Source organism: Delphinapterus leucas, chromosome 20 (genome assembly GCF_059928025.1).
Source record: "Delphinapterus leucas isolate spDelLeu-1000000601 "Yukka" chromosome 20, BTC_Dleu_Yukka2, whole genome shotgun sequence".
Lineage (NCBI taxonomy): Eukaryota > Metazoa > Chordata > Mammalia > Artiodactyla > Monodontidae > Delphinapterus > Delphinapterus leucas.
Genome location: NC_143148.1, coordinates 1,050,370 through 1,071,557, shown reverse-complemented (window position 1 = coordinate 1,071,557; position 21,188 = coordinate 1,050,370). Strand labels below are relative to the sequence as shown.

The 21,188-nt window shown below is 44.0% G+C and overlaps 2 protein-coding genes across 2 annotated transcripts in view; both read right to left on the bottom strand.

Annotated features, from left to right (window-relative positions):
- ZNF606 (zinc finger protein 606) overlaps positions 1-12,723 on the bottom strand; it is a 55,398-nt gene extending 42,675 nt beyond the window's left edge. Inside the window, 1 exon segment of the mRNA XM_089901956.1 lies at positions 12,638-12,723. The gene's annotated coding sequence lies outside the window, so the exon portion shown is untranslated.
- LOC149744528 (uncharacterized) overlaps positions 1-20,702 on the bottom strand; it is a 46,076-nt gene extending 25,374 nt beyond the window's left edge. The window contains 4 exon segments of the mRNA XM_089903472.1: positions 12,638-12,733; positions 13,888-13,949; positions 14,316-14,431; positions 20,619-20,702. Of these exon segments, the coding sequence (XP_089759598.1) occupies positions 12,638-12,733; positions 13,888-13,949; positions 14,316-14,431; positions 20,619-20,702 (358 nt within the window).
- Between the last annotated feature and the right edge of the window lie 486 nt (positions 20,703-21,188).

The window sequence follows — 21,188 nt, the reverse complement described above, 5'->3', positions numbered from 1 at the left end:
ACCCCTGAATTAGGCAGGTGCTGGCCACCCCTTAGGCATTCACCCCTTAAACACCCTAGAAGTACCACTCCTCAACACTTCTGTGCTATTGGCCTCTGGCGTATCCATTACCTGAGCCCATTACAGCCTTATAGAAGGAAATCGTAAGCACATACTTCAAGCCCTTCTTATTACAATCGCCCTCGGTGTTTATTTTACACTCCTACAAGCATCAGAGTATTACGAAGCCCCATTTACGATCTCAGATGGAGTCTACAGATCAACTTTCTTCATAGCCACAGGATTCCACGGACTACATGTAATTATTGGGTCTACTTTCCTTATTGTTTGTTTCCTACACCAATTAAAATTCCACTTCACATCGAACCACCACTTCGGCTTCGAAGCTGCTGACTGATACTGACATTCTGTAGACGTCGTATGACTCTATGTATCTGTCTATTGATGAGGCTCATAGTCCTTTTAGCATTAATTAGTACAACTGACTTCCCATCAGCTAGTTTCGGTACACCCTGAAAAAGAACAATAAACCTAATACTGACCCTATTAACAAACACAATACTAGCCTCATTACTCGTACTTATCGCCTTCTGACTTCCTCAACTAAACACACAGAAAAAACAAGCCCCTAGGAACGCAGATTTGACCCTATAGGATCCGCCCGCCTACCCTTTTCCATAAAATTTTTCCTAGTAGCGATCACCTTCCTCCTTTTCGACCTAGACAACCTAAAAACAATACTTACTATAGCCCTACTTTTAATCTCATTATTAGCAGTTAGCCTGGCCTATGAATGAACTCAAAGGTGATTGGAACGAGCTGAATATGGTATTTAGTTTAAAATAAAACAAGTGATTTCGACTCTTTAGATATGGTTAAACTCATAATTACCAAGTGTCCTTAGTACATATAAATATTATCATAACTTTCACTATGTCCCTCATAGGGTCACTAATATATTTGTCCCACCTAATATTCTCACTACTATGCCTAGAGAGCATGATACTGTCACTATTTATCCTAGCAGCCCTGACAACCTTAAACTCACATTTCACCTTAGCCAGCATAATACCAATCACCTTACTGGTATTCGCGGCCTGCAAAGCAGCCCTCGTATTAGCCTTATCGGTAATGGTATCAAACAAATATGGAACCGATTACATACAAAACCTCAATCTTCTCCAATGCTAAAATTTATCATCCCCACAATCATATTAATACCCCTAGCTTGGCTATCAAAAAGTAGTATAGGGCTTCCCTGGTGGCACAGTGGTTGAGAGTCCGCCTGCCGATGCAGGGGACACAAGTTCGTGCGCCGGTCCGGGAAGATCCCACATGCCATGGAGCGGCTGGGCCCGTGAGCCATGGCCGCTGAGCCTGCGCGTCCGGAGCCTGCGCTCCGCAACGGGAGAGGCCACAACAGTGAGAGGCCCGCGTACCGGGGGGGCGGGGGGGGGAGGTAGTATAATCTGAATTAACTCCACAACCCGCAGTCTACTAATTAGTCTCACAAGCCTACTTCTTCTTAACCAATTCAACGACAATAGCCTCCACATCTCATTAACATTCTTCTCTGACTCCCTCTCCCCACCATTACTAACCCTAACAATATGACCCCTTCCCCTAATGCTAACAGCCAGCCAATCTTACCTACTCAAGGAGCCACTAATCCAAGAAGAGCCATACATCACAATACTAATCATGTCACCGACACCAGTCATTCCTAACCACAACATTCACCGCCACAGAACTATTTTACATTATATTTGAAGCCACACTTGTTCCTACCCTCATTATCATTACCTGTTGAGGTAACCAAACAGAGCAACTTAACGCCGGACTCTATTTTTTATTCTACACACTAGTTGGGTCACTCCCATTACTAGTGGCACTAACATATATACAAAACATCATAGGCTCTCTAAATTGCCTAGTACTTCAATATTGAGCTCAACCACTATTCAACTCCTGATCCAACGTCTTTACGTGATTGGCCTGCATGATAGACTTTGTAGTAAAAATACCCCTCTACGGCCTCCACCTGTGACTACCCAAGTCACATGTAGAAGCTCCTATCGAAGGCTCTATAGTCCTTGCAGCCACACTACTAAAACTCAGGGGCTATGGCATGCCACGGATCACATCAATACTCAACCCCCTAACAGAGTTCAGAGCATACCCTTTCCTTACGCTTTCCTTATGGTGAATAATCATAACCAGTTCTATTTGTCTATGTCAAACAGACCTAAAATCACTCATCGCATACTCCTCAGTCAGCCACATGGCACTTGTTATTGCAGCTATCCTCATTCAAGCCCCTTGAAGCTACATAGGGGCTACCGCCCTAATAATTGCCCACAGCCTCACATCGTCTATATTATTTTGCCTGGCAAACTCAAATTACGAACAAATCCATAGCCGAACTATAATCCTAGCCCGAGGCCTACAAATTATCCTCCCACTAATAACCACTTGATGATTAACTAGCAAGCCTAACAAACCTGGCCCTACCTCCTACTATTAATCTAATTGGAGAACCGTTCGTAGTTATATCAACTTTCTCATGATCAAACCTCACTATTATCCTAATAGGAACCAATATTGTAATTACAACCCTATACTCTATGTATATACTAATCAACAACACAACGCGGCCAATGTGCGCACCACATCAGTAATATCACACCCTCCTCCACACGAGAAAACGCCCTTATAGCTCTCCATATCCTGCCACTTCTACTCCTGTCACTAAATCCTAAAATCATCTTGGGCCCCCTATACTGTAAATATAGTTTAAAAAAACACTAGATTGTGAATCTAGCAACAGAAGACTAAAACTTCTTATTTACCGAGAAAGTACTGCAAGAACTGCTAATTCATGCCCCCATGACTAATAGTATGGCTTTTTCAAACTTTTAAAGGATGGTAGTTATCCATTGGTCTTAGGAACCAAAAAACTGGTGCAACTCCAAATAAAAGTAATAAACCTGTTCTCTTCTTTTGCCCTAATCACATTACTAGTACTAATTATTCCAATCATGATAACTAGTACAAACTCCTACAAAAGTGATAAATACCCATCATATGTAAAAAATACCGTCTCGTGTGCTTTCATTACCCGTCTAATCGCAACAATAATATTCCTTCATACAGGCCAAGAAATAATCACTTCAAACTGACACTGAATCACTGTCCAAACCCTTAAATTGACACTCAGCTTCAAAATAGATTATTTCTCAATTATGTTTGTACCAGTGGCATTGTCTATCACATGATCCATCAGAGTTCTCAATATGATACATACATTCAGATCCTTGTGTCAACCAGTTCTTCAAATACCTACTCTTCTTCCTCATTACTATACTAATCCTTGTTACAGGCAACAACCTCTTCCAACTTTTTATTGGGTGAGAGGGGGTAGGAATCATATCTTTCCTACTCATCGGGTGATGATATGGAAGAACAGACGCAAACACAGCTGCTCTCCAAGCAATCTTACATAACCACATCAGAGATATCGGACTCATTATATCAATAGCATGATTTCTGTCCAACTCAAAGGCATGGGACCTACAACAAATTTTTATACTCGACCTAAATTCTCTAAACCTCCCCCTCACAGGACTCGTACTAGCCGCAGCCGGAAAATCAGCCCAATTTGGACTTCACCCTTGACTCCCTTCAGCAATAGATGCTCCTACCCCAGTATCAGCCCTACTCCACTCAAGCACAATGGCCATAGCAGGAATTTTCCTACTTATCCGATTTTACCCTTTAACAGAAAACGACAAACTCATTCAAACAATAACATTATGCCTAGGAGCTCTTACCACCCTATTCACAGCTATATGCGCTCTCACCCAAAACGACATTAAAAAAATTATCGCTTTCTCTACCTCAAGCCAATTAGGTCTGATGATGGTAACAATCGGTATCAACCAACCCCATCGAGCATTCTTACATATTTGCACACATGCTGTTTTTAAAGCCATACTATTCATGTGCTCTGGATCCATTATCCACAACCTAAACGACGAGCAAGACATTCGAAATATAGGAGGCCTATTCAAAACCCTGCCCTTCATTGCAACAGCCCTTATCACTGGGTGCCTGGCACTGACAGGAATGCCTTTTCTCACTGGTTTTTACTCTAAAGACCTAATCATCGAAACCGCCACCACGTCTCATACCAACGCCTGAGCCCTATTAATAACTAACCGCTACCTCCCTCACAGCCGTCTATAGCACCCGCATCTTCTTCACACTACTGGGACAGCCCGCTTCTCCACCTCAGCTCCTGTCAATGAAAACAATCCCCCCTAGTTAATTCTATCAAACACCTACTAACCGGAAGTATCTCTGCTGGATTCATCATCTCCAACAACATTCCCCCAACAACCATCCCCCTAATAACCACACCTTTGCACTTAGAACTAACTGCCCTCACAGTAACAGCTCGGGTTTTGTACTAGCATTCGAAACCAACCTTAACACACAAAACTCAAAATATACTTACCCTCAAACTCCTTTAAATTCTCTACTCTCCTAGGATATTTCCCTACCATCATACACGGCCTACCTCCCCATCTAAACCTATTAATGAGCCAAAAATTAGCAACCTCCCTCCTAGACTTAATCTGACTAGAAACTATCTTACCAAAGACTATAGCCTTCATTCAACTAAAATCCTCCACACTGATCTCAAGCCAAAAAGACCTTATTAAACTATACTTTCTATCATTTCTCATCACCATCACCCTTAGTATACTCTTATTTAATTACCCCGAGTAATCTCCATAATAACCACAACACCAATAAATAATGACCAACCAGTAACAATCACCAACAAAGTACCATAACTATATAATGCCACAATCCCCATAGCCTCCTCACTAAAACACCTACAGTCACCAGTATCATAAATAACCTAATCCCCCAACCCATTAAACTTAAACACAATTTCCACATCCTCATCCTTCAAAATACAAAACACCAGTAAAAACTCTACTATTAACCCTAAAAGAAACGCCCCCAATACAACCTTATTAGAAACCCAAACCTCAGGATATTGTTCAGCGGCTATAGCCGTTGTATAACCAAACACAACTAATATGGGGAATATTAGTATGTAATGTAATCATTGATATTACATAATACATATTATTGATCGAACATAGTACATTAAGTTAAATCAGTTTAAATCAACATGCTTGGAATCCCGTCCATTAGACCACGAGCTTAATCACCGCGCTGCGTGAAACCATCAACCCGCTCGGCAGGCGTCCCTCTTCTCGCGCCGGGCTCATAACTTGTGGGGGTTTCTACTGAACTTTATCAGACACCTGGTTCTTACTTCAGGGCCATCTCACCTAAAATCGCCCACTCTTTCCCCTTAAGTAAGACATCTCGATGGGTTAATGACTAATCAGCCCATGCTCACATATAACTGCGATTTCATATATTTGGTATTTTTTATTTTGGGGGGGAGGGGGAAGTGCTTAGACTCAGCTATGACCTTAAAAGGTCTTAACACAGTCAAGCAAATTGTAGCTGGACCTGGATGTATTTATTAATTGGCAAGAGCAACCTGTGTTGTACAATCACTTAATGGTCACAGGACATAGCACTTTACTATTCCCCACCCCAGCTTAAAATATTTATCCATCACAATAAATCAACCTCAACCCCCTCCCTATCATACCAATGAGCTACTTAGATATTCACCACCCATATAGACAGACATCCCCCTAGATTCGCCAGCCATCTTATCAAAAATTTAATACTAAATCTAACATAAGCCACATAATACAACCATACAAACACCACCTATGTGCAACAAGTTAAGGTAGCTTAAATATTTCCTAAAGCAAGACACTGAAAATGTCTAGATGAGCTTACTAGCCCCATAAACATAACGGTTTGGTCCCAGCCTTTCTATTAGTTTTTAATAGAATTACACATGCAAGTATCCGCACTCCGGTGAGAATGCCCTCTAAATCACTAAGATTAAAAGGAGCAGGTATCAAGCATGCTACACCAGCAGCTCACAACACATTGCTTAACCACACCTCCATGGGAGACAGCAGTGATAAAAATTAAGCCATAAACGGAAGCTTGACTAAGCCATATTAATCAGGTTTGGTAAATTTCGTGCCAGCCACCGCGGTCATATGATTGACCCAAATTAATAGAACTACGGCGTAAAGTGTGTTAAAGAACCATACAATATAAAGTTAAACCTTAATTAAGCTGTAAAAAACCATAATTAAAATAAAAATAAACTACTAAAGTGACTTTGACATATTCTGATCACACGATAGCTAAGACCCAAACTGGGATTAGATACCCTGCTATGTTTAGCCCTAAACCCAAATAATCATAAGAACTAGACTATTCGCCAGAGTACTACTGGCAACAGCTTAAAACTCAAAGGACTTGGTGGTGCTTCACACCTCTCTAGAGGAGCCTGTTCTATAATCGATAAACCCCGATAAACCTCACCAACCCTTGCTACTCCAGTCTATATGCCTCCATCTTCAGCAAACCCTAAAAAGGAGCAAAAGTAAGCACAATTATAACACCTAAAAACGTTAGGTCAAGGTGTAACCTATGGGGTGGGAAGAAATAGGCTACATTTTCTACACCAATAACACCCTTTACCCACACGAGAGTTTTTATGAAACCTAAAAACTAAAGGAGGATTTAGTAGTAAATTAAGAATAGAGCGCTTAATTGAATAAGGCCATGAAGCATGCACACACCGCCCGTCACCCTCCTCAAGTGCCATGACAAAGCCACAATTCATTAACACATGCTAAACAATTATATGAGAGGAGATAAGTTGTAACAAGGGAAGCATACTGGAAAGTGTGCTTGGATAAAATAAGGCATAGCTTAAATAAAGCACCTAGTTTACACCTAGAAGATTTCATAAGCTATGTGTGTCTTGAACTAAACCTAGCTCACAACTTTCCCACCATACTAACACAAGCTAGTCAAATAAAACATTCACTAGACATCTAAAGTATAGGAGATAGAAATTTAGACACTGATGGCGCTATAGAAAAAGTACTGTAAGGGAATGATGAAAGAAATATTAAAAGTAATAAAAAGCAAAGCTTACCCCTTGTACCTTTTGCTTAATGACTCAACTAGCAACAACTTAACAAAGAGAACTTAAGCTAAACTACCCGAAACCAGACGAGCTACTTATGAACAGTTACTTGAACTGTTACTGAAACTCATCTATGCGGCAAAATAGTGAGAAGATTTATAAGTAGAGGTGACAAGCCTAACAAGCCTGGTGTTTGCTGGTTGTCCAGGAAAAGAATTTCAGTTCAACGTTAAGTAATACTAAAAACCATAATAAGCTTCCACGTGTATTTAAACGTTAGTCTAAAAAGGTACAGCTTTTTAGAAATGGATACAACCTTAACTAGAGAGTAGAAACAGACAACACCATAGTTGGCCTAGAAGCGGCCATCAATTAAGAAAGCGTTCAAGCTCAACAACAAAACACATCCCAATTCCAATAGTAAGTAAATCAGCTTCTAGTCTTATTACTGGACTAATCTATACGACTAGAGAAGCAATACTGTTAACATGAGTAACAAGAAATATTTCTCCTTGCACAAGCTTACATCAGCAACTAATAATATACTGATAATTAACAGTAAATAAATACAATCCAACACTAATCTATTTATTAAATGCACTGTTAACTCAACACAGGCGTGCACTCAAGGAAAGATTAAAAAAAGTAAAAGGAACTCGGCAAATGCAAACCCCACCTGTTTACCAAAAACATCACTTCTAGCACCACCAGTATTAGAGGCACCGCCTGCCCAGTGACAACCATTAAACGGCCATGGTATCCTGACCGTGCAAAGGTAGCATAATCATTTGTTCTCTAAATAAGGACTTGTATGAATGGCCACACGAGGGTTTTACTGTCTCTTACTTTCAGTCAGTGAAATTGACCCACCGATGAAGAGGCGGGAATAACAAGACAAGAAGACCCTATGGAGCTTCAATTAATCAACCCAAAAAACCATAATCTCAAACCGCCAAGGAATAACAAAATTTCACATGGGTTGACAACTTCAGTTGGGGTGACCTCGGAGCACAAAAAACCCTCCAAGTGATTAAAGCCTAGACCCACTAGCCAAAGCATAATATCACTTATTGATCCGAAAAATTGATCAACGGAACAAGTTACCCTAGGGATAACAGCGCAATCCTATTCTAGACTTCATGTCGACAATAGGGTTTACGACCTCGATATTGGATCAGGACATCCCAATGGTGTAACTGCTATTAAGGGTTCGTTTGTTCAAGGATTAAAGTCCTAGTGATCTGAGTTCAGACAGGAATAATCCAGATCGATTTCTATCTATTACACATTTCTCCCAGTATGAAAAGACAAGAGAAAAAAGGCCCACTTTAAAAAGCGCCTTCAAAACAATTAATCATCTAATCTCAACTTAATAAGCAAGCACAAACTAACCACCCAAGACCAGGGTTTTGTTAGGGTGGCAGAGCCCGGTAATTGCATAAAACTTAAACCTTTATGCCCAGAGGTTCAAATCCTCTCTCTAACAAAACGTTTATAATTAACATTTTAATGCTCATCATTCTTATTCTCCTAGCCGTGGCATTCTTGACATTAGTAGAACGTAAAATCCTAGGCTATATACAACTCCGAAAAGGACCAAACATTGTAGGAACTCACGGCCTACTCCAACCCATTGCCAATGCAATTAAACTATTCACTACGACCAGCTACAGCCTCCACCTCCATATTTATCATCGCACCCATCTTAGCCCTAACCCTAGCTCTCACAATATGAATCTCCCTACCCATGCCATACCCCCTCATCAACATAAAACTAGGAGTATTATTCATACTAGCAATATCAAGTCTAGCCGTATACTCTATTCTATGATCTGGCTGGGCCTCCAGCTCAAAATACGCATTAATTGGAGCCCTACGAGCAGTAACACAATCTCATACGAAGTAACACTAGCAATCATCCTCTTATCAGTGCTCCTAATAAATGGGCCTTCACCCTATCAACCCTGACCACAACGCAAGAACAGTTGTGCCTAATCTTCCCATTCTGATCACTAGCCATAACATGATTTATTTCCACCCTAGCAGAAACCAACCGAGCCCCTTCTGACTCAGCAGAAGGAGAATCCGAACTCGTGTCTGGCTTCAATGTAGAGTACGCAGCAGGCCCCCTTGCCATATTCTTCCTAGCAGAATACGCCAGCATCATTACAATAAATATATTCACAATTCTATTTCTAGGAGCATTCCACAACCCCTACACCCAGAACTATATACAATTAACTTCATCATTAAAACACTACTACTAACAATATCTTTCCTATGGATTCGAGCATCCTACCCTCGACTTCGGCATGACCAAGCAACACACTTACTCTGAAAAAGCTTCCTACCTCTAACACTAGCCCTATGCATATGACATGTATCACTGCGCGTCATAACAGCAAGCATCCCTCCACAAACATAAGAAATATGTCTGACAAAAGAGTTACTTTGATAGAGTAAATAACAGAGGTTCAAACCCTCTTATTTCTAGAATCATAGGAATTGAACCTACCCTTAAGAATTCAAAGTTCTCCGTGCTACCATATTACACTACATTCTACAGTAAGGTAAAAGAGCTATCGGGCCCATACCCCGAAAATGTTGGTTTATATCCTTCCCGTACTAATAGATCCCATTATCTTTACCACTATCCTGACAACTGTCATTTTAGGACCTATAATAGTAATTACCAGCTCTCACTGGCTACTAGCCTGAATTGGATTCAAAATAAATATAATAGCCATCGTCTCTATTACAATAAAAAACTTTAATCCACGAGCCATAGAAGCCTCCACTAAATATTTTCTAACACAGGCCACCGAATCCCTACTACTTATAATAGCAGGCATCATTAACCTACTACACTCCGGCCAATGAACCATCACAAAGCTATTCAACCCAACAGCATCAACAATGATAACACCGATAAGATCAGTGCCCGGATATATGCCTTACATGATGACCTCGTGGAAGTGAAACCCAAGATGGTTATGACAGTGTTTGCATGCTTAATGAGAAAAGGACTGAACAAAATAAAATAATGAAACATTTATTATGATCTTCTGCCACATTAAGCACATTGAATGCCTCACAGTTTACAGAATTCTTAAATGTAGTGGGTATAAAACCAGAGATTATTTGTATGCTCAAAACAGTTGTATGAATCATTAATGAATTTAATATCCTGTTCATACTAGCTAGGATTTGTTGGCCTTTTTGGATAACACAATTAATTTACCAGTCGATACTGATAAGAGTGTGTTCATTTTCAAGATGATATTTTATGATTAAATTATAGTTTCCTGAAAGTCTCATTAAAACAAGACTAATTCATTCTTTTTCATGGCTATGAAAAAGCTAATTCATTCTATTTCATTGCTATAAAACTAGGACTATCCCCTTTTTACTTTTGAGTGCCCGAAGTAACACAAGGCATCCCTTTAAGAGCAGGCCTAATCCTACTAACGTGACAAAAACTTGCACCCCTATCAATCCTATATCAAATCTCACCATCAATCAATCTAAACCTAACACTAGCTTTATCCATACTTTCCATTCTAATCGGAGGTTGAGGTGGTACGTAAATAAAAAATAGATCTACTGAAACGTGGGTCAAAATATGAACATAAAAAAAGGACATATCATGTTGGCACAAGACAAGCAAAATAGATCAATGGAAGAGATGAGAGCAACAAAATAGATCCACACATATACATTCAATAGATTTTCAACAATACTATGAAGGAAAATTTTTTCATTAAACGGTGCTGAAACAACTGGACAACCATAAGAAAAATAAATGCCTTGTCTACTACCTCACACTTACATAAAAATTAATTAAAGGTGGATATTAAGTCTTGATATACAAGCAAAAACTATAAAACTACCAGGAGAAAACAGGAGAATATGTTTGGAGTTTTGGCAAAGCTTCATTAGGACATTTAAAACACACACACACACACACACACACACACACACACACAAACCTAACCATAAAACAAAAAGTTGATAAAATCAGACCTTGTTAATTCATGACCCAGCAATTCCACCCCTAGATATTTCCCCAAGAGAAATAAAAACATGGTTCTACTAAAAGCACTGTACAAAAATGTTCATAGTAGCATTACTCATAAAAGCCCAAAATGAGAGACAACTCAAATGTTCATCAACAAGATAATGGATAAATAAATTGTGGTTCATTCAAAAAATGGAATATTACTCAACAGTAAAAAGAAACAAGCTAACAATGCATACAATGTCATGGATGAATCTCAAAAATCTTAAGGTAAGCCTTACACAAAAGAAATAATGTATGATTCTCTTTATATGAAGTTCTAGAAAAGGCAAAAGTTCTATGGTGGAAAAAATCTGAACAGTGGTTGCCTTTGTTAAATGCAAAGAGGTGGGCTTCCCTCGTGGCGCAGTGGTTAAGAATCCGCCTGCCGGGCTTCCCTGGTGGCACAGTGGTTGAGAGTCCGCCTGCCGATGCAGGGGACACGGGTTCGTGCCCCGGTCCGGGAAGATCCCACATGCTGCAGAGCGGCTGGGCCCGTGAGCCATGGCCGCTGAGCCTGCGCTTCCGGAGCCTGTGCTCCGCAACAGGAGAGGCCACAACAGTGAGAGGCCCGCGTACCGCAAAAAAAAAAAAAGAATCCGCCGACCAACGCAGGGGACACGGGTTCGAGCCCTGGTCCGGGAAGATCCCACATGCTGCGGAGCAACTAAGCCCGTGCACCACAACTACTGAGCCCACACACCACAACTACTGAGACAGTGCTCTAGAGCCCGCGAGCCACAACTACTGAGCCCAAGTGCCACAACTACTGAAGCCCGCGTGCCTAGAGCCTGTGCTCCACAACAAGAGAAGCCACCACAGTGAGAAGCCCGCGCACCGCAACGAAGAGTAGCCCCCGCTCACTGCAACTACAGAAAGCCCACATGCAGCAACAAAGACCCAACATAGCCAAAAATAAATAAATAAATAAATAATTTTTTTAATGGAAAGAGGTAACAAAAGGAATTTGTGAGGTAATGTAAATGTCCTCAAGCTCAATTTGAATGATTACATATAGGTACACGTTTGTCAAAATTTTTCAATCGTACGCTTAAAATTTGTGTATTTAACAAAGCACTGTTAGCAAAAATACATACAAAAAGGCCCACTGTCTTCAAAGTAACAATAATAAGACAGAGAGTTGACTTCTCAACAGAAACCATGGAATACAGAAAACAATAGCATGGTGTCTTTAAAGGGCTGAAAAAAAAAAAAACAAAAGAACTGCCAACTTAAAATTCTCTGCTTAAAGTATCTTTCCAAAATGAAGGTGAAATAAAGACATTTTCAGGCAAACACAAAGTGGGGGAATTCTGTCACTCTAAAAGAAATGATAAAGGGAGCTCTTCAGACAAAAGGAAAATGATCCTAGGAGGAATTATGGAAATACCAAAGGGAGTGAAGAGTATACGAAAGGGTAGATATGAAGGAAAATATAAACATTGACTGTAAAGATCCTTTCTCACCTGGGCAGGAATCTTGGGAGAGTCCTCTGTCCATTATCCATGGCTCTACTCCGAGTTCTAGCTGGACCACGATAGCTGGTTTGAAGATCCAAGACACTGTCCAAGTGAGAGATCAGGCCTTGAGGGTTTGGAAGAAGAGAAACCCTTCTAGAGTTCAATGACCCCACACTCCCAGCCAGGTCACACCCACTCTGCCAAGACCCCAGGCAGATGCAAGTCAACACAAGGCACAGCCTCACCCACAGTGACCAAGTGCCTAAAGGTCTCCAGCATCATGCTGTGGTACAGGGCCTTCTGGCCAGGGCCCAGCAGCCCCTACTCCTCCTGAGTGAAGTCCACAGCCACATCATCGAAGGTTAACTGCCCCTGAAATGTCACCGTCGTGTCTGCTTAGCTAAGACCCTGATCTCTGCAAAGCTCCCACAAGGGCTGGGAGCAGCATACATGAGAACGTGAGGATGGACTCAGGCGTACAGAGAGATGTCCTGAGAAGGTTCTGGCTTCTGAGGGATACTCAAGGCTCCCCGGGGGATCTGGGGGCCTCCATCAGCCATTTCAGAGGAGAGCCCCCATAATACTGAAATGTTTACCCCCTAAGAATCTCACGCATTTCTTGATAAACTAGGGATCCTCCACAAGATCAAAATGTACAGTCATCCTTCAGGATTCCTCTTCCTTTTTATACATCAGGCATAAAAAGATGATGTTATTAACTGCTGATAATAATGTTAACATTTGCCAAGAGTTCTCCAGGCTGAGCGCAATGCTAAGTCAGCACTTTCTCTAACGGAAATTCACTTAACCCTGGAAACAGTCTGAGAAAGTAGTTGCCACTTCCTGGAGTCTGTTTTTTTGTCCTTTCAAAGGAGGAGCCTGAGCTGAGAGAAGTGCACAACTTTTGGAACACAGGTTACGCGGGCTTCATAAGAATTAACAGAGACATGCTCCCTCTTTTAGACAAATCATTCCAGATGATGGAAATACCAGAATCGTTTGTTCATTAAACGGGTGGTAGCTGAAGCCATTCGGGTCAGGAAGTTTCTTGCCGGGGGGCTTTGTGACTAGATCTTCACTGGCTCTAGGGCTTTATTGATACACTTAAGGACTGCAGGACAAGGCGGTTTTCTGCCTCTTCTGTTCATCCCTCCTCGGCCAGAACGACGTGCTGAGGGTCCGAAGTCGGGGGAGTTATGCCCCCTAGCCTGGGGTCCAGGCCCAGCCCATCAGGAGGGAGAGGAGAGGCCACTCACCGGGAGGCAGGCAGCCAAGAGCCCCGTGGCCGTCATCTTTTCCGACTCCGAGCTCTCGACCGAGTCAGAGCTGGGAAAGGCGAGTAACAAACCTCGACGGCGGTCAGGTCCGACCCGCAACGCCCACCCCGGAGTCTCTGCACACAGGGAGGGGCCAGGGCCACGGTTCTCGGGTCCAGTCAGCTCCCGACACCGTCCGTCCCAGGCCCCGGCCGGCCGGACCCCGCAGCTCTCCCGACGGTTACTCCGTCCCCAGACCGCGGACTCCGGAGACCTCGGCCCAGAGCGCCCTCCGGGGAAACTACCAAGACCAGGAGACCCGCGGCGCGGCCTGCCGACCAACGCGTGTGCGCCGCTGCCGGAGCCCTGTTCCTGAGCGCACAGAGAGTCAGACTACATTTACCAGAAGACCCTGTGGCGCGACCTACCGACCAACGCGAGAGAGCGACGGGGGAGCCCGGGACGTTGAGACGCCGCTGCGCTGGAGCTTCTGGGAGTTGTATTCCTGCAGCCGACTCTGGACCAGGGCGTCCAGGGAGTCAGACTACATTTCCCAGAAGGCGTGGCGGCGCGGGGGGACCGCCCAATGGGTTTGCGGGGCCGGGCCTAGGCTGGGAATAGGGCCTTCGGGAATCAAAGTCCTGACTCCCGGGCCAGGTCTAGAACGCACTGAGACCACTTTATCTCACTGTAACACACAGAAGCGACTATTGGGCGGGCATCCAGAGGGTCCGGGGAGCCTGAGGATGAGCGTTCTGGGCGTCTAGGAACTCATAATCACACTAACCTTGTCCGCCAGGCGGCGCGCGAGCACCTAGAGTGTCCTACTACATCTCCCAGGGGGCTTCGCGGTGCAGTGGGCGGGTCCAGTCTGCGACCTCTTGGAGCGAGGCATTCTGGAAATTGTAGTCCATTGTCTCCAGGCCTCGTGAGGCCTCTGAGGACAGCCTGCCCTTCACACCAGGTGTGGAAGATGCTACCTTCACAAATATACCTTCCTGGAGATGAAGTAAAAATAAATGTCACCTTACTTGTTTATTTGGTTTGTTGTTATTGGTTTTTTTTATATATATAAATTTATTTATTTATTTGGCTGCGTTGGGTCTTCGTTACTGTCTGTAGGCTTTCTCTAGTTGTGGAGAGCAGGAGCTACTCTTCGTTGCAGTGCGCAGGCTTCTCATTGCATTGGCTTCTCTTGTGGAGCACGGGCTCTAGGCACATGGGCTTCAGTAGCTGTGGCACGTGGGCTCAGTAGTTGTGGCTCATGGGCTCTAGAGCGCAAGCTCAGGAGTTGTGGCTCAAGGGCTTAGTTGCTCTGCGGCATGTGGGATCTTCCCGGACCAGGGCTTGAACTAGTGTCCCCTGCATTGGCAGGCAGATTCTTAACCACTGTGCCACCAGGGAAGCCCTGTGTTTTTTAAATAAGAGACAAAGATGTATTTATTTATTTTGACAAAGACATTTAAATATTATATCCTGTGCCTGGGTGTTTTTGTTTATTACGTGGGTAATGAAGGCAAGCATCAGTCGTAGGTTGTTGGGTAGTTCTTTCATAAAATGTCATTTTTCAGCTACATCACTCCACAGCCACAGTGGACTTGCCATGTAAGAAGAGGAGATTGGGACACAGGCATGCACAGAGGGACGACCATGTGAGGACACAGGGAGAGGGTGGTCATCTGCAAGCCAAGGAGAGAGACCTCAGAAGGAATCAATGCTGTCGACATTTTGATCTTGAATGTCCAGCCGCCAGAACTGAGAAAATTAACGTCTGTTCTTTAAGCCACATTGTCTGTGGTATTTTGTTATGGCAGCCCTTGCCGACTAGGACAGCAACTCTCACCCATTCTGCCACCCCTTCCTTTGGAGATTAAATTGCTGTTCTGACCACAATGAGATAGCATCACACCCCACAAGTCAAAAGACCCAACAACCCAAAGGCTGTTGAGGATGGGTATGTTGAGAGGCATGATGTTACCCCCTAAAGCCACACACATCCTTTAAACACTTTAAAGTGTCAAAAATAAGCACACTCATTAACACGACCCAAATCTATGCTACCCTACAATGAGTACAAATATGAAGTCAAGGTAGAAATGCAAAATCTAGGGAATTCCCTGGTGTCCAGTGGTTAGAACTCCACGCTTTCACTGCAGGGGGCCCAGGTTTGATCCCTGTTCAGGGGACTAAGATCCTGCAAACAGCATGGTGTGGCAAGAAAGAAAAAAAAAAAAAAACACCAAATCTATTCTTTGTGGCCAGACTTTCAGTATTCTGACTTACTTAGAAATTGTTCCAGTATCCAAAGATCGTTAAATAATTAAGAAATTAGCATGAGTCCAATCTCTTAATGTTAAGTTAGGTTCTTGGAAATTATCCTTCAGTTGATACCACATGGATCATAATTACCATTGATATAAAAATGTGTCAGAATGATAATTCAACTTAGTTGAACATGTTTTTTGTTTGTTTGTTTTGGCCGCACTGTGCTGCAGCATGTTGAACTTCCCTGACCAGGGATGGAACCCGTGCCCCTGGCAGTGGAAGCTCAGAGTCTTAACCACTAGACTACCAAGGAAGTCCCAGGTTACATTTTTTAAAAATCTTAAACATTATGTGAAACTAATAGTCATATATCTGATTAGATTCTAAAAGAAACAGAACACAGTTAAAATTAGCTCTTTCAGGACAAATACCATATAATATTACTTATAGGTGGAATCTAAAATATGACACGAATGAACATATCTACGAAACAGAAACAGAGTCACAGACACAGAGAACAGACCTGGGGTTACCAAGGGGTAGGGGGTGTGGGGGAAGGATCTCAGAGAGGCAGCAGTGAGTGGTGGCGTGAAGCAAGATCTTAATTCCCTGCCCAGGAATTGAACCTGGGGAGCCTGGATGAAAACCAGGAATCCTGGCCACTACACCCCATGGCTTTTGCCCCCAGTGAAAAGTGCATTTCTCACGGAGGCAAAAACAGGTACAGAGTTTATTATTAGAGACAGCACAAAAACAAGTGGGAGAGCACACAGAGAAGCAGTTTGTTTCGTTAAGACAGAAGCAAGGCAGAGATGCACACCCGGAGAGAAAGGGTGTGGGCATCCTCCCTAATGAGGAGGAGACCAGTAAAGAGGCGGTTAAGTCATTCATATAGGGCAGTTCTTCCGGGTCTCTGTTTACCTCTGGCCAATCATCTGGTATCTTTTTCCACACCTGCCCTGCCCTAGGACCCTCCCCAACATGCGTGCTCAACTTTTTTATTTTTTCAGTACGTGGGCCTCTCACTGTTGTGGCCTCTCCCGTTGCGGAGCACAGGCTCCTGACGCGCAGGCTTAGCGGCCATGGCTCACGGACCCAGCCGCTCCGCGGTATGTGGGATATTCCCGGACCGGGGCACGAACCCGTGTCCCCTGCTTCGGCAGGTGGACTCTCAACCACTGCGCCACCAGGGAAGCCCTCAAATTTTTGTAATAACCTATAAGGGAAAAAAATCTGAAAAAGAATATATATATATATATATATATATATATATATAAAAAACTGGATCACTTTGCTGTACACCTGAGACTAACACAACACTGTAAATCAACTCTACTTCAATAAAAATAAATAAGTTAAAATCTAAAAAAGTTTTTAATAAAAAGGTAAATTACCTCAAAGGAAAAATATCAATATGGCCGTTTAATTTTCCTTTATGTCAGAGGAGAAAAGTGTCTCTTCAGGCTACTCTGTCGAGTCTTGTATGATGTAACATAATCACGAAAGCGAGGGCCCCAGCGCGCTCACAGGTTGCTCTGGCCACTCAGGGTCGGGGACCATAGGGGGCGTGTGTACCCGCAGGCAAGGATCTCAGGGGCTACCTCAGCATCCTGCCCCCCATACAAGCGTTCTTCTTTAGATGGCATCTTGCATTCACAGCCCTGTCAGAATCCACAGATAGCTCTCCCCAGCTTCTTCCCCTGTAACAGCGGTGTGGTTACTTGCAGAGGTTCTCTAAGACTCCTTTTTATCAGGAGAGAACTAGACGGAATCAGTCAGACAGCCGAGCCCATACCTGGAGTGTCACACTTAAGAATAAACCGCGTCACATGACAAGCCCTCCGAGGAGGAACCAGGGCTGGACTTCCTCTGTGGCACCCACACCCCCAAAGCCCCGCCCCCAGAAATGCCCTGGAACCTATTCTGTGACTTATAAGGCCCCAGCTTCACGGGTAGGACGGAAATCCTCTCCCGGCAGGCCTGGGAACCTAGCAGATTTAAGCCTTCAAGGAGAGAATACACTCCAATATATAGTTTCAAAGTCAAAATGAATAGATTTTAATTGGAATCCTCAGACAATGTGGTGGGAATGTAAAACCGTGCAGCCACTTTGGAAAATGCTCTGTTAGTTCTTCAAATAGTTAAACATAGAATTACCATGTGGCCCATCGAGTCCACTCAAATCCCCAAGAGACTTGAAAACACACATACACAAAACCTACCCTGTTCACAGCAGCATTATTCACAATAACCAAAAAGTGGAGGCAGCTCAGATGTCCCTCAGCTGACAGATAAACATGTCGTGGTCCATTCATACAATGGAATATCACTCAGCTATAAAATGGAATGAAGCTCTGATAGATGCTACAACACTGATGAACCTTGAAGACATTATGGTGGGTGAAAGAAGCCAGACACAAAAGACCACATGAGACATGATTCCATTTACATGAAATGTCAAGAAAAGGCAAATCCATAGAGATGGAAAGCAGGTTAGTGGTTGCCAGGGCTGAGAGGATGATGGGAAGTGGTGGCTCCTGGGTTTGATGTTTCTTTATTGGGTGATGACAATGTTCTCTGATTGTGGTGATGTCTGCATAACTCTGAGTGTAGGCTAAAAGCACTGAATTGTCCACTTCAAGTGGGTGAGTGGCGTAGTGTGTGAATTCTATCTCAACAAACCTGTGAACGTAGGAGCCAAATTTAAAGGAAGACAAGAAGATGACCACCGTCGTAGGGATGACGCCCAGGGCCTGAAATTTGGGGAACGCCAGGTGGTGGCATTCCAAGCCTCCCTGGGTGAGCTTGGACCCATCACTGATTTGTTTCTAAACCTCACTTTCCTCGTTGATGTCACAGGGATTGAGGTTCCCTCACCACCAGGTTATGGTGTAGAGTAAAAATAATGTCTGGCACATAAAGCATTAGCGGAAAACCTGGCCGGTAGTAGCGAAAGAACAGTTTGTGAAGGGGACAGGCTTTGGGGTGATTCACGTTGGGAAATTTATAGAGCCCTAGGAGCCAGGCCATGGGGATGTGCAGGGCTGACCACATGTCTCCCACTAGGTGGTCACGCGGGATCTTAGTTCCCCGACCAGGGATAAAACCCGTGCCCTCTGCAGTGAAAGCACGAAGTCCTAACCACTGGAACGCCAGGGAAGTCCCAGGCTCTTTTTTTTTTTTTTTTTTTTTGGCTGTGTTTGGTCTTCGTCTCTGCGCGCGGGCTTTCTCTAGTTGGGTGCGCGGGCTTGTCATTGCGGTGGCTTCTCTTGTTGCGGAGCACAGGCTCTAGGTACGCGGGCTTCAGTAGTTGTGTCTCGCGGGCTCTAGAGCGCAGGCTCAGTAGTTGTGGCACATGGGCTTAGTTGCTCCGCTGCATGTGGGATCTTCCCGGACCAGGGATCAAACCCGTGTCCCCTGCATTGGCAGGCGGATTCTTAACCACTGCACCACCAGTGAAGTCCCGCAGGCATCTTTGATAACAGGCAACAAAACTTGCTTTTCGTGTGTCTATTTCATATTTATTTGACTAATTGGTATTACATGGTCCGATAGCAGACAAGGTAATCCTCTTTTTCCTTTTTCATATGTGGTATCATCCCTTTGTTATACTTGGGCTTTGACCGCTTTTTTAAAATTGAAGTATAGAAACTGATATTATATTAGTTTCAGGTGTACAACGTAGTGTCCAGTATTTTTATAAAATATACTCCATTTAAATTTATTGTATTAATTACAAAATAATGGCTATATTTCCCTGTGCTGTACAATAGATCCTTGCTGCTTATCTATTTGAAGTTCTTAAAATCCACTCAATGTGAAACATGCTAATCCTAAAAAACACTCATGGTTATCTGCAATTCAATTCTTAACTGGGCCTCTCCTATTTTTTAAGTTGCTAAATCTGGAAATCCTATACTGGGACATATTACACTAACCAAGACATACTTTTTTTTTAAACTTTTTTTGGTACTTCCCTGGTGGCGCAGTGGTTAAGACTCTGCGCTCCCAATGCAGGGGGCCCGGGTTCCATGCCTGGTCAGAGAACTAGATTCCACATGCATGCCGCAACTAAGAGGCCACATGCCACAACTAAGGAGCCCATGTGCGGGAACTAAGGAGCCCGCCTGCCTCAACTAATACCTGGCACAACCAAATAAATAAATATTTTTAAAACAATTTTTTAACATACTAAATATGAGACACACTCATAGTCAAAAAGAAAAACTTTCTTCACTTGTCTGGAATTTCGGCCTTATCTGGCAGCTGAATTGCAAAGGGAGCACGTTTGCACAGCGCCGCTCAGAGGCAGTGCAGACACTGCACATTCTCCGCCCCCTCTCCGGACAGGGCACCCTGTTACCATGGCGACCGAATCCGTGTCCCGGTAACACCCGGACTTATTGGGGCGGGGAACACAGTCTAGGCGGCTTCCGATTGGCCGCTAGCCTGGTAGAGGACCTCACCCAGATGCCGCGGCAGGAAGGTGAGAGGGCGGCCGCACCGAGAGCCTGCGGGCGCCCAGTTTGGGCTCCAGCCCACGTCTCCATGGCCCGGTGCCCACGGATCGCTTCTTTTTCCTCTGGGACCTACAGTGTTGCATCCACCCAGCCCTGCTCTCACCCCACCACCCGCTCCACTCCCAGCCCCCTCCCCGCCCGCAGCGCCCCAGGCCATCCCAGCAAACCGTGTCCCTGCACACGTCCTGCCCAACATGCATCGAGTTCCGTGCACCTGTGCTTTTAATTTTTGTTTTTTACATAAATGTCACTGTGCCGCACGCCTCTGCCTCACTTCTCTCGCTCCGTCGGTAACTGGAGAGCCTCCATTTTACCACCTGTCCATCTGGCCTGCGGCTTGCGTCTGTCTGCTCTCCGTCAGAAGGACACCGGTTCCCCCCGGCGCTGCTGCAGACCAGGCTTGCCCCCGACCCGGACCCTGGGCCCTGTCGGAAACCCTCCCCTGCGCTAGGTCGGTGGGGCGCAGACCCTGTCCCAGAGACTCGCGGGCTGCTTGTTCAGATGGACGCCCGGGTC